At 34.5% G+C, this 14,424-nt stretch overlaps 1 protein-coding gene across 4 annotated transcripts in view; it reads right to left on the minus strand.

Moving 5' to 3' along the window:
• Positions 1-14,416, minus strand: part of LOC132740594 (CYFIP-related Rac1 interactor B-like) — a 34,292-nt gene extending 19,876 nt beyond the window's left edge. Inside the window, exons 1-2 of one of the 4 annotated variants that reach the window (XM_060728530.1) lie at positions 14,286-14,416; positions 1,126-1,246 (exon numbers count right to left, since the gene is read on the minus strand). In XM_060728530.1, coding sequence (XP_060584513.1) covers positions 1,126-1,207 — 82 coding nt within the window. In that variant the 5' untranslated portion in view covers positions 1,208-1,246; positions 14,286-14,416. Of the gene's footprint in view, positions 1-1,125; positions 1,247-1,474; positions 1,614-14,174 lie in introns of those variants that run through there. The other 3 variants (XM_060728527.1, XM_060728529.1, XM_060728528.1) reach the window with 3 other exon arrangements.
• Between the last annotated feature and the right edge of the window lie 8 nt (positions 14,417-14,424).

Consider the following 14,424-nt stretch of genomic DNA (forward strand, 5'->3'; position numbering starts at 1 on the left):
TTTTGGACAAAAAATGCTAATAGAAACTATTTGTCAAAGGCGAAGATTGTTGTTATTTGTATTAGCTGTTTCACATGTCCACAATCATAATCAGGGATTTCAGTAGCAAAATACACATGTATTAACATTCTAGCAGCCTGTAGTACAGTGTCAGTCCAGTCTGCACAAAATGTCTATACATATCACAGTGTTTACACAGTTGTCTATAGTGATCACATAGTGTTTATACAGATGTCTATAGTGATCACATAGTGTCTGTACAGATGTCTGTAGTAATCACATAGTGTTTACACAGATGTCTGAAAGGGATCACATAATGTTTACATAGATGTATAATAGGATCACATAGTGTTTCACATAAATGTCTGCTGTGATCACATAGTGTTTACACAAATGTCTGCTGTGATCACATAGTGTTTACACAGATGTCTTTAGTGATCACATAGTGATAACACAGATGTCTTAAGTGATCACACATATGTCTTTAGTGATCACATAAAGTTTACACAGATGTCTATAGTGATCACACAGTTGTCTATAGTGATCACATAGTGTTTACACAGATGTCTTTAGTGATCACAAAGTGTTTACACAGATGTCTATAGTGATCACATAGTGTTTACACAGATGTCTGTAGTGATCACATGGTGTTTGCACAGATGTCTGTAGTTTACACAGTTGTCTATAGTGATCACATAGTGTTTACACAGTTGTCTATAGTAATCACATAGTGTTTACACAGATGTCTATAGTGATCACAAAGTGTTTACACAGATGTATATAGTGATCACATAGTGTTTAAATATATGTCTATAGTGATCACATAGTGTTTGCATAGATGTCTGTAGTGATCACATGGTGTTGCATAGATGTCTATAGTGATCACATAGTGTTTACACAGATGACTATAGTGATCACATAGTGTTTACACAGATGTCTATAGTGATCACATAGTGTCTGCACAAATGTCTGTAGTGATCACATAGTCTATCATTATTGCAGATGGCTCCTAAGCACTTCAAAGATATCATAATTTTAGAGCCTTCATTGAAAAATTTTCTTTCCTAACCTGAATAGCATAAATAGGGTGTACAAATACAAATGTCAACATAAAATTTCACTCACTTTCAAAATCAACAAATACATAATTGAGATCATCAGCTCTTTTGTTTTCGTCTCTGGATAATAACTTGAGGAGATTCCCCATACTGGGCTCCTAGTTGATCCTCACCTCTTGAACAGTCTACTGAAATAACAATTAAGTGAAAAAAGCATTTATAAGCTAAAAGCAAGTACAATGTACATTAAGAATTTAGACCAACTAACTGTACTTCAAGTTTAGATATTGTACTACTGCTTGTATAGGCAGATCTTCCCTTCTAATGCCTACATATTAAGGAGAAAAAAGTTTAAGATACTCCTTTTTGTAGATTTCACTAAAAAAGCAAGAAAAATCCTATACAAACAAACATACCCTTTTTAAAATTTAAGCCATATAATACATATGCTCACACAATGGTTCACAATATAAACAAATAATAATCCTGTAATGTATTTCTAACTCTACATATATCCTACAGGTGGAAAGAATATCAAGCAGGAAGTTTCTCTATTTTTCAATTGATCGTATTTTTTTCTTTTAAATAAACATTTCAACTTAACCATTTGACAAATTTTAACTTCCCTGTTTCATAATCAAAAAGAAACATGCAATTAGCAAATAAAAGTAGCTACTATAGAGTTACAAGCTTATAACTACATGGTACAAACAGGCAATATATTAAACCTACCAGATTTTAAAAGGAGAAAAGGATTCAAAATTGTAAAATTTCTTTGTCATTGTCTCATCTTGATAGATAAACTTTTTGCCCAGTTATTTTAAAATCCCCTATCAAATGATAGAGTTACTGTCAGGACATATTGTTTCAGTTCAACAGCCTTGAAACTACTTATGTTATCTTAATGAAACACACCTTGTCCCTGACACACAAACCACCATGCCAAATTATTTCAAAACCCCCTATAATACTGTCCTCTTGTCCTGACAATCAGTTCTAGAACAATACCTGAAATATGTGTTACATGGTTCTGAAGCATGATACTAGGAATGATTCAGGCTTATTTTTGATGCTAAACATTTAGGTGTGACCTTGACCTTTAAGGTATGGCTTTGTTCTTCAAGAATGTTAATTTTAAAATATCCCAGTAATAATAGCTTTTGCAGTGCAAAGGAAACATCAGAGAAAATAGGCTTTTATATATTTTTAAAATTACAAATGACGATCACACTAATAAACAGCCTATACAACAATAATCAGCCTGGCTAGCATACACATAGGGTCCAGGCCAGCATGCACATAGGCCTAGACCAGCATGAACATAGACCCAGGCCAGCATGTACATAGACCCAGGCCAGCATGCACATAGACCCAGACCAGCATGTACATAGACCCAGGCCAGCATGCACATAGACCCAGGCCAGCATGCACATAGACCTAGACCAGCATGAACATAGACCCAGGCCAGCATGTACATAGACCTAGACCAGCATGCACATAGACCCAGGCCAGCATGTACATAGACCTAGACCAGCATGTACATAGACCTAGACCAGCATGTACATAGACCCAGGCCAGCATGCACATAGACCCAGGCCAGCATGCACATAGACCCAGGCCAGCATGTACATAGACCCAGGCCAGCATGCACATAGACCCAGGCCAGCATGTACATAGACCCAGGCCAGCATGTACATAGACCTAGACCAGCATGTACATAGACCTAGACCAGCATGTACATAGACCCAGGCCAGCATGCCCACATAGACCTAGACCAGCATGTACATAGACCCAGGCCAGCATGCACATAGACCCAGGCCAGCATGCACATAGACCCAGACCAGCATGTACATAGGCCTAGACCAGCATGAACATAGGTTCCAGGCCAGCATGCACATAGACCCAGGCCAGCATGTACATAGACCCAGGCCAGCATGCACATTAGACCCAGGCCAGCATGTACATAGACACAGGCCAGCATGCACATAGACCTAGACCAGCATGTACATAGACCCAGGCCAGCATGTACATAGACCTAGACCAGCATGTACATAGACCCAGGCCAGCATGAAACATAGACCCAGGCCAGCATGTAACATAGGCCCAGGCCAGCATGCACATAGACCCAGGCCAGCATGTACATAGACCCAGGCCAGCATGCACATAGGCCTAGACCAGCATGAACATAGGGTCCAGGCCAGCATGCACATAGACCCAGGCCAGCATGCACATAGACCCAGGCCAGCATGCACATAGACCCAGGCCAGCATGTACATAGACCCAGGCCAGCATGCACATAGACCTAGACCAGCATGTACATAGACCCAGGCCAGCATGCACATAGACCCAGGCCAGCATGTACATAGGCCCAGGCCAGCATGCACATAGACCCAGGCCAGCATGTACATAGACCCAGGCCAGCATGTACATAGACCCAGGCCAGCATGTACATAGACCTAGACCAGCATGTACATAGACCCAGGCCAGCATGCACATAGACCCAGGCCAGCATGCACATAGACCCAGGCCAGCATTCACATAGACCCAGGCCAGCATGTACATAGACCCAGGCCAGCATGTACATAGACACAGGCCAGCATGTACATAGACCTAGACCAGCATGTACATAGACCCAGGCCAGCATGTACATAGACCTAGACCAGCATGTACATAAACCCAGGCCAGCATGTACATAGACCCAGGCCAGCATGCACATAGACCCAGGCCAGCATGCACATAGACCTAGACCAGCATGTACATAGACCCAGGCCAGCATGTACATAGACCTAGACCAGCATGTACATAGACCTAGACCAGCATGTACATAGACCCAGGCCAGCATGCACATAGACCCAGGCCAGCATGTACATAGACCCAGGCCAGCATGCACATAGACCCAGGCCAGCATGTACATAGACCCAGGCCAGCATGTACATAGACCTAGACCAGCATGTACATAGACCTAGACCAGCATGTACATAGACCCAGGCTAGCATGCACATAGACCCAGACCAGCATGTACATAGACCCAGGCCAGCATGCACATAGACCCAGACCAGCATGCACATAGGCCCAGGCCAGCATGTACATAGGCATAGACCAGCATGAACATAGGGCTAGGCCAGGGTTCACATAAGGCCAGGCTAGGGTGCACATAGGCCCAGGCCAGCATGCACATAGGCCAAGACCATGCACATATGGCTAGGTCAGGGTGCAGCCTGACCTGTTCTATTGATTCATTGGTACTGGTCTTTTAATCCCTTGAGCTACTTAAGTAACAATGAAATGATCAAAAATAAAAGACAATTTTTATAGTTATACATCAAACAATACAGCAGCAGCCATTGTAAGAGGTTAATCAATATCAAAACACTTACTCATTCAGGTATTTCTAAACTATGTATCCTGTTATACTATACTTTATCAAATTGAAAAGGTTTAATATTTCCACCCCAGCTTTGATAGAGTACTGTGTAAATGTATACATAAATTTCGAATATTAGAAAAAAAACATGTGGTTTAATATGCATAATTTAGAAAACACTTATTCTTTTTTAAGCAATTTAACTAAAAGGGAGTCGTCACAACAACATCAAGGTCATTTATAATTGATAACAGATTTTTTTTATATTTAGGATTAATTTACCCAGTTGAAACTTAGCCAAACTAAACAGTTCAACCATCAATCTTTTTAATTCCTGTCAGCCATTTAAATAGTTTGAGTTTTTCATTTAAAACAAAATATATCACTGAAAAAAACCCACACTAATATACATTGTATACCATAATATGATAATATAATTCATTGTTTAAAATCTACATATATATGTAGTTTCAACCAAAGAAATTCAATGTGAACACAACTGCACTCTCCTTAACCAAAATATTAATATCTAAGTAAATAATTTGATGTTAATATAATTACCACCTTTAAATCCAATAAACAGAATGATGCTGTTAAGAAGCAATTCCTTTGAGATTGATATACCATTAGATAAACAGTAGTAAATTCATGGTATCTACTTTAGCTACTAGACAAAACAATAGGGGGAAAAAAACACAATGGAAGTATTTCACTGCATCAACAAATCCATTCTCATCTGAACATGACATAAATGGGTTTACTCTACATCATAATAATTACCTTGTTTCACCCAGAAGTAAAAAAAAACATAGAGTAAGAAATTATGTTGAAACAGAGGTTATATTTTTTATCCTAGCTTGTTTTACTTATGTCAGTGAATAAATAGACTAAGGAATTATAAAACTACCTACCGTATCTATCCTTTATAATTCCCCTTAGTATACAAATCGTCCAAAGTTATTATTGTCATTTTAATTTATTCACTGAATTATGGAAATTTCTAAAATGCTGATATCTAAAATGCTTAAAACCATCATCACCATCACTTACTGGTAAATAATGCTAACACAATAAATTGGTTTTTGAAAACACCTATGTGTTTTGTTCTTCGGTTGTTGTTTTTTTACATTAAAATATAACTTTCTTGATAAATTATGCAGGTTAAATGGTTTTATTCATTATATATACATGTTCCACATCAAGTATTCTACCTTGACCTAACACTTTTAACAATTAAATGTCTTAAAATCTTTCAGTTCCTGACAAAACCATTTATTATCTTTTTGAAAATTTCAAAATATGTACATGAAATGAATGAAATGGCTTTGTCGCCTTCACCCAATCTTGGTCTGTACTGTTTGCATGTGTGTAATCAATTGATGTCATGCAGTGTAAAGGGAAATGATAAAATTCTTTTACAGATCATACACATGTATATGATCTCTTTCAACATACCCTTACAGATATGAAATGTACAGGCTCCTATGTACATGCTTCTAATTTACACATGTTAATCATAAAATTACCAAAAATAAAGCTTATCCTTCACTCCCTAAATTTGCAAAGTGGCCATGTCCTGCTCTGACTATGGAACTGTCCATTGTAAAAGTAAGGGATTTTGATAGTTACTGAAAAACTCAGTAGCCTACATAGTTAAATAGTCTTATTAAGTTTGGCTCTACTATGAGAAAAAACAGTGATGTCATTTTTGCAGCTAGCATTCAAAGCTGAAAACTATATGTATACACTATCACAATAATTCCACATAAAATAGAGCAACATTTAGATGAAATACAGCCAACAGTTGGCACACCTTTCCAGTAAAAGTAATAAAAATACAAAAACTATACAAGAAACAGATGTAAAGAAATAATCCTACATCAAGAATAAAAGCATTACATATTCACGCCAGTGTAACAGTTATTGGTGAATGATCATCAAGATATGAAACCGAGAAACTTTTTCAACAATTTCACAGTATCGTAGTTACTAAAGAACAATACTATAGATGTACTTTATATAGTTCTAGGAAACAATAGAATTATCACTAATACTGATATTTTGTTTTGTGTTGTATTCTTCCTGCTTGTAAATCTTTATCACACCAACTTCTATTGTTACATTAGTAACTAAACCAATTACATGTACTCACACAGTCAATGTCAAATGGTCAACAATTTAGTTTAAACAACAATGGCACATCCCACTCTCTACAAACCATTAAAATATATCCTTCATTGAATAATTAAAGCATCCTTTCAGTAAGTCAATAAAGAGTGTCTAAAATTTATGTTAAATTTATTAATCTCTTAACCCTTAACCTGCTCAATATATCCAATACACTTGTCCAGCTTTCATTTTTGGAACTGTCCAATATAAATTTTAGGGATATCAAGATGAAAATCTAAAATGTGGTCAGCCAATAGTATCGAACCTGGTCAGACTGCACAGATGTTACTGTACTGGTTGCAAATGTTACAATCTCTTTTAGTTCCAGTAGGCTAAGGGTTAAAACACGTTCTTCAGTAAATTCCTTTACATGTACACTCCAATAAATCAACAAAGTTAATCCTGATAGTTCACCTCTACATAAATTAACAAAATACATACTTTGGTACATATGTAAATGCAATATTCAGTAAATCAACAAAGTGTACACTTCAGTAAGTCATTTAAGGTTCAACAAAGTAGGTACTTTACTAGCATAACATTAAATAATGACTTTAATGAAGACATAACATTGTGTTATATAATAAAAGTATTTCAGAATGTCCTTCAGTAAATCCTTACAGTGAAACTAAAAGTAAATTGTTATCTTTTTATCTGTATAAATGTAGTAGAAAAATGAATTAAGCCCTTAAAAAAGTTTAAATACAATACTATTTTCAAACTATTGTAAGTAAATTATGCTAAACTCCATCCTTACTGTACTTTAGAGAACTTGTAAGTATATTATTTAATTTCCATACATTGTAACATAAAGTGTGAGCTAATGACAGCTATTACACACTGTAACATATTTTCCAACTTTAAAAGTTAACATTTATAATGATATTACAATGTATGGTATAAAATGAGGAAAATAATGCATGTGCTTGAAAGATAACTACCATATGAATAGCTTCTGCTGTCAGTTTAAGTATACGTTAGTGCGCCACTCTTGACCAATTTTTGTAAATGCTTGCTAATAAACACTAACCAATTCACAAATTTACAAATATTTTAATAAGCAATCAAGTTACTTAACTGATTACTTAAACTAAAAGTTGATTCACTAAAGTAAATAAGTCACTAATTTTAATAAGCAATCAAGTTACTTAACTGATTAATTAAACTAAAAGTTGATTCACTAAAGTAAATAAGTTACGATTCATTTTGAAATACTGCAATCCAGTTGAACAAAAAATCATTTCAAACACTATAAATATGTATTAAGAGGTAAAAATCTCCTAGTACTGAGAAGTACTAATCACAATAACAATAAATCTTTTCAATTTTTTCCTAGATTTATTTCCTTATCCGAAACATACTACAGGATATACAAGATGGCCCATATCTGAAGTACTTCATACGTTCTGGAAGATGAATAGAGTAACAAATGACTCAACAATATTTAGTCAACTGCAGAAACATTCTTTTAATGTAATATGTAATATCAATTATAGGGAAGCATCAAATGTCTCATCAGATGTTTTGGGGATTTTTTATTTTTTTCTACAAATAGCTGCCTATACAAATATGGAGACAGTGTAATCATTTCCTTTATTTGTAATAACTTCCTCAATCTACAATGTCAAGTACACATTTTATCACAGAGTTCAATATTTTCACTTCCTTCTCACAAAACAAACACTCACTGATTTTCATATTTAAACTATCAGCAGTAGGATTTTTACCTAAGATAAGAATAGACTGTACTTAGATAAATAGAACACTTGTCACTGGAAACAAACAAATGAATTAAAGTGACCTTGACCTTTCAGCTGAAATCTAATTCCTGCCCTGATACATCATAGTGTCAGAAACATTTAAATTATGCAAAGTAATTTAAATTTCATCCAGGAATGACTGACTAAGGTATTGATGAAAGTAAAAGTACAACCTTGGCCTTTGAGCTTGAGACCTGATTTCTTGTGCGTGGCATGTTGTCATCATGTCCAACACTTTTCTACATGGATACAAAATGCATACATTTTGAAATCCATCCAGGTATGACATAATTGTTGACCATCATTAACAAAGTGCTTCAATGAAAAGCTTTCAAGCCTCAATGTGACCTTGACCCTTGACAATCAAACCTTATTCTTTCATGTGCCATATTCTTTCAATGTGCTACACTTTTATGCAATTTTTTTTGAAATCCATTCATGAATTACAAAGTTATGGACCAGACAAAGAGGACGGATGGTTTGGCAGACTGTATGCCAATCTTTGGAAGCATAAAAGCACAATAATTTGCTGATAAAGTCTGCAAAATAATGTTAATATAAGCATTTAATTGGCTATATATAAAAACATGTAAGGTATTTGTACACTAGAGCAAAATGATTTCCAGACAAATTTGGTAGATGATACTTCCATTCTTAAGCATTTATCTTCTCATGAATAAATCATAAAACGTGTAAGTAACAATGTCATGTATTTGCAGAAAAATAGGTTGTAAAATTTTGAAATCATGACTGTCTGAAAATAAGATTTCTTAGCCTCAGACACTATATTTATAATTTACATATCATTGAAATAGGTGATACTAGGACAATCAGATCATATAATTATTCCTTTTTTATTTTATTTTCTTTACATTCAACAATGCAATATCATAAAACAATTTATTTAACTAGGTAAATCAAGGAAATACTTCTTCATCCATAAAATTTCCTCAGGTCTACAGTTTCAATACATCAGGTCTACAGTTTCAATACAAACATTTATAAACCTTCGAAATTATTTCCCTACTACCTGAAAAATGATCTGGTTATAATTGATTTTTGATAATGATACATGTATGTTGTACCAAGTGAAACAATATCACAATAAATTATCAACTTCATATAAATAGAAGTAGCTTTATTTTCATAACAAAAGCAATCAGTGATCACATGTGTCACCTCATGATGGCCAATTTCATGTTTGGACAAGTTTTGTGACAGACGGACAGTGCACAACTAGACTTGGTACTGATCATTCCTGTAAAGTTTGGATAAAATTGCACCAGTAGTTTATGAGGAGTAGTTCGGACAAGCTTTTGTGTATCTGGCAACATACAGAAAAAAAACACCTTTTTATCAAAGGGCCATAACTCTGACAAAAATCATTGAACCAGAAAATGCTGACAATATGCACAACTAGACTTGGTACTGATCATTCCTGTAAAGTTTGGATAAAATTGCACCAGTAGTTTATGAGGAGTAGTCCCGACAAGCTTTTGTGTATCCGGCAACACACAGAAATTGAGAAAAAACACCTTTTTATCAAAGGGCCATACTTGGCCAAAAATCATTCAACCGGAAAACCTGTGCAATATGCGCAAGGACTTGAGCTACAGATCAATCCTGTAAAGTTTCATTGAAATTGCATTAGTGGTATAAGAGGAGTAGTCCGGACAAACTTTAAAAATAAAAATTATTAAAGGGCCATAACTCTGACAAAAATCATTGAACCGGAAAATGCTGACAATATGCACAACTAAACTTGGTACTGATCATTCCTGTAAAGTTTGGCTGAAATTGCACCAGTAGTTTATGAGGAGTAGTCCGGACAAGTTTTGTGACGGATGGACAGACAGACAGACGGACCGACAGACGACGGAGAAGTGATCCCTCTAGGCACCAGTGGTTTATGAGTAGTCCGGACAAGTTTTGTGACGGACGGACAGACAGACAGACGGACCGACAGACGACAGAGAAGTGATCTCTATATGTCGCCTCTTCTCCGTAGAGGCGACACAAAAAGCCAACATGAAGATTCTGTGGCTTGCCAATGCCACACAATTACTATTTAAACACTGGGTTTTGTGATTTCTGAAAAAAAGATTTCTGACACTCTATGCAAGTCATATAAAATCAAGTGACCCCTGGTGTAAGGACAATTTGGTCATAGAAATAATCCTGGAAAACTGGTGATCAAATAAATATAAAATTATCATGCAAAACAAACAATTGTACATGTATATGACAAATACATGTATATGACAGAGAGCAATCAAGTCTAAAAGCGTATAATTACAAATGTATGAGCACTTCATGCTCATGTGAGACGTAACAGTGAGTTAAACATTATTATGTTAAGATTCAAAGTATAAAACTACAAGAGGTAAAAAATAACATCATGTCACATGATTTATGTATTATTATTCCATATACTCATTACTGTATCATATAAATGTCAGAACATGAGCTGATTCCTTTTAATTATAATTTATGGTGAACAACATACCAGTCATATTATGTTCATGCATGTATGTGCATACAAATAAGTGTCTGTTACATCACAATGTATGTCACAATGTATATGTCCTTATTTACAGTCAGATCAGTGCATTAAATGTATCACGAAATTCAATATAACAAAACATTTCATGCAGCGGTGAGCCATTTGTAAAGTTTCGCTGCTGATGATGGAAATATGTCAAACAGAAAATGAAGCACAAGATAATTATGTCAACTCTTGAGAACAAAATAAAAAATTATTTTGTGACTATAAATATAACCAAATGTTGGTTTTAGTTGTAGCCAACAAAATAAAAGCACAATAAAATAAAAGGCAATAATTATATAGCCAACGACAGTAAAGAAATGCAAACTATTTTCAACTTATTCTTAGTTAAGTGTGAATATTACTCAATGACACAAAAAAGTTTTCTTTGACTAAATCCAATTACTTAGTGGTTTTTTTTCACTCAATTTTGCTTCAACAATAGGACAAAAAATCATGAAGAGTTACTTGAAGATAAGGTACAAATGTAGATGAGAAGAAAACTACATTTGTAGTTTATATTCCTCAGATCATTCTTATTTGAAATATTTGAAATCTGTCTAGAAATCACAAGATCATCAAAATAAACACCCTGAGCAATCTGTTTTTTCTCTCTGTGATTTGATGTGGTAACCTAGTTAGATAAAATTTCAATTAAAACTGCGACCACAGAATTTCTAAAAGCCAAATTGTTGGTAACTGACCAATCTTAATAGCTTTAAAACTAAAACTTGTGTCTATTAGACAAAAAAAGTAATGTATTTAAATTGTATGACTGAATATTTAATCAATTCATCACTTACAATATCATAAGGTTATAGGTATTTGTTGTTTCCCCCTCCCCCTGTAACAGCATTGTTGACTCATTGCAAGCTACTATTTCAACTATCAACTTCTGTATTCACAATTAGCAAATCCATACAAATTGTAAAGCCAAACAATATGACCATAATGGTTCTTTTAGGATCACTTAAAATCTAAGTAACATTACAATGAAATCATTCTACTTTAAACTTTATCTTACAAAAACAGTGGCCAAGCAAATAAGGAGAAGATGTCATTTAAAGCTAATTTCTATTTTTAACTCTGGTAGCCTTCTTGTTCAAAAGACCAAAACTATTAACTTGAGGAATTTATGGGAGACTACCCAATGATCATTGCGGCGTAGTTTCAATGGTTAAGAAAGAGATGTTGTTTATAGGATTTTTTATGTTTAGGTCTGGCTGCCAGCTTGTTCAACAGACCAAAACCATTTGAGCAATTTTTATAGAGGACCACCTTATCATCATTCTTGTATAGTTTTATCACTTTAATTCAAGTAAATGAGAAGGAGATGTTAAGTAAAAAAAACACATTTGTTAAAGATGAAAGACGGACACAGGGTGATCACAATAGCTCAACTTGTACACTTTTTGCTCTAGTGAGTATTACTCTGTGCTCTGGTGAGCTAAAAAAATTAAATTAGAGTTTATCTAGAAATATTCCCAAATATTTGCAAGGTGTCAATCACATGGAAGATGTCACTTGTATAGGTCACACTCTGATGTCACCTGTTATATTTGAAACAGTCTGCTTTGTTTTGAAAATTATCAAAAAAAAATATCATGCAGTTTTGATATGGTACTATGAGCAATGAGCATTTTAAGATAAAACTACCGCTATTTGCCAGTGATACTATAGTATAGTGCAGATAAGACTTGGTACCATTGTTAGTTTATTAATGGTATACCAATAACACTCCTCACCTCTATAAAACAGTATAAATTGTCACCTTAGTGCACATCGTCAGATACCCATGGTTGATTAACATGTAACATAATATGTAATCAACGTAGCTTTTAAACAAGTCATACATCTTGCATCTGTCTTTGTATGTTTTAAGATGTGCCATGTTATTCCATTGTTTATTGAAATAAATCCATCTTTCTACCAATCCCACATTCTACAATTCAGAGCTGCCAATGTCCTTACTGAAGCCAAAGTGGCCCAACAGAGTATACAACATATACAGGGACAACAACTTTGAACAAGGTTGGGTACTATGGTGCATGAGCCCACTGTACACAGTGACAGCTTGATGGGCAGGCTTTTTGCTTTGCATCAACACTACTACAGCCCTTATCAGGGCTACATCTATCTTTAATTCATGATTATTGTCACTGGTCACTGGATTTTTTAGATCTAAATGGCCACTGCACAGTGACCTAAATGTACATGACAGCCAAATCTACTGTTAATGCATTAGATAATTTCCATAAATAACTTTTGCAACTGCATCGTACAGGGAAGTCAAAGGTCTGGACAGTGACATTTTCAGTGTCGTTTCTAGCTGGGCACCGCCATTTTTAATGTAACTTAATGATAATCACCCGGGTATTTCAATAACAGAATAATCACAACTTTTCGCTTAAGATTAATTGTTGAGGTGTTTCGTTTAAAACAGGAAGCTGCATGAAATAACAAATGATTTTTTAAAAAAGAAAATTGTAAAATAAAAAATGAATATAATTCTTTCAGATCTGACTTCCCCATTAATAGACTTTTCTGGACTAGGGCTTTGCCTACTTTCATATTAAAAACTTTAAACCAAACTTTGTTAAGGTGGGTCAAACTTTAAAATATATATACACAAACATAATTAGATATTACAAAAATCTGATTTAGAGTAGGAGTTATCTCTCCGACCAGTACGCATATGATATAGGCCAAACTAATTGTACTGTGCAACGAGATATTGTGCTATTTTCATGTCTGGGCAATATCTCGCCTATAAAAGCAAGATTCTGCCCCAGAACAAAATATCTCAGAATCAAGCTTTGGCACGTCAATATATTTTGACTAGCATATGATATTGATATTTTGCCGATATTCTAGCTGTCAAATGGAAAACATAATGATAAGACTGCTTACATACATTTTAGTTTACATACATTTTGGTTGCTTGTACTATTATATATAATGTCACAGGTTTAGCATATAGGAAAGTCTGCAGTTTGACAAACTTGATATAAATTTTCCCTTGTCAAATAATCTAATTTGTTGTTTGTGGTTTCCTCAGCAACTGCTACATATATGTAATGTATCATAGTGACCGAATAAGAATTACCCAAAGAGTCAATATACAAGGAGTTAATGGTAAGATATTGAAACAATTCGAATCAAACGCACCAATGTGTATGAAAATGTCAATTTCTTGCGAACCGAAACGATCCAATATTCGGGAAAGCTCACTAAATTAAACGTTTTTGACACTATTAAGGACTATAAACAATTATTACCTATGTAAGAACGACTTTAAAGTCGAAAATGTAACTTCAATAAAGTTTGTTTTGTCAAAAATCCATCTAAAATCATAAAAGTTTCTTATTTCCAAATTCTGAATTTCTTACTTCCGGGTCACGGTGTGCTATTTCCAAATTAGGAATTGTTTTATCATCTTATTTTTCTTCAACAGAGATATGGAAAACTATTATTTCTATAAAGATTGTGAAATATTTGAAAATTATTTAAAAATATTAACTTATAAAA

This window comes from Ruditapes philippinarum, unplaced genomic scaffold (genome assembly GCF_026571515.1).
Source record: "Ruditapes philippinarum isolate M1 unplaced genomic scaffold, ASM2657151v2 ctg4580_1_1_1_1, whole genome shotgun sequence".
Classification (NCBI taxonomy): Eukaryota; Metazoa; Mollusca; class Bivalvia; order Venerida; family Veneridae; genus Ruditapes; species Ruditapes philippinarum.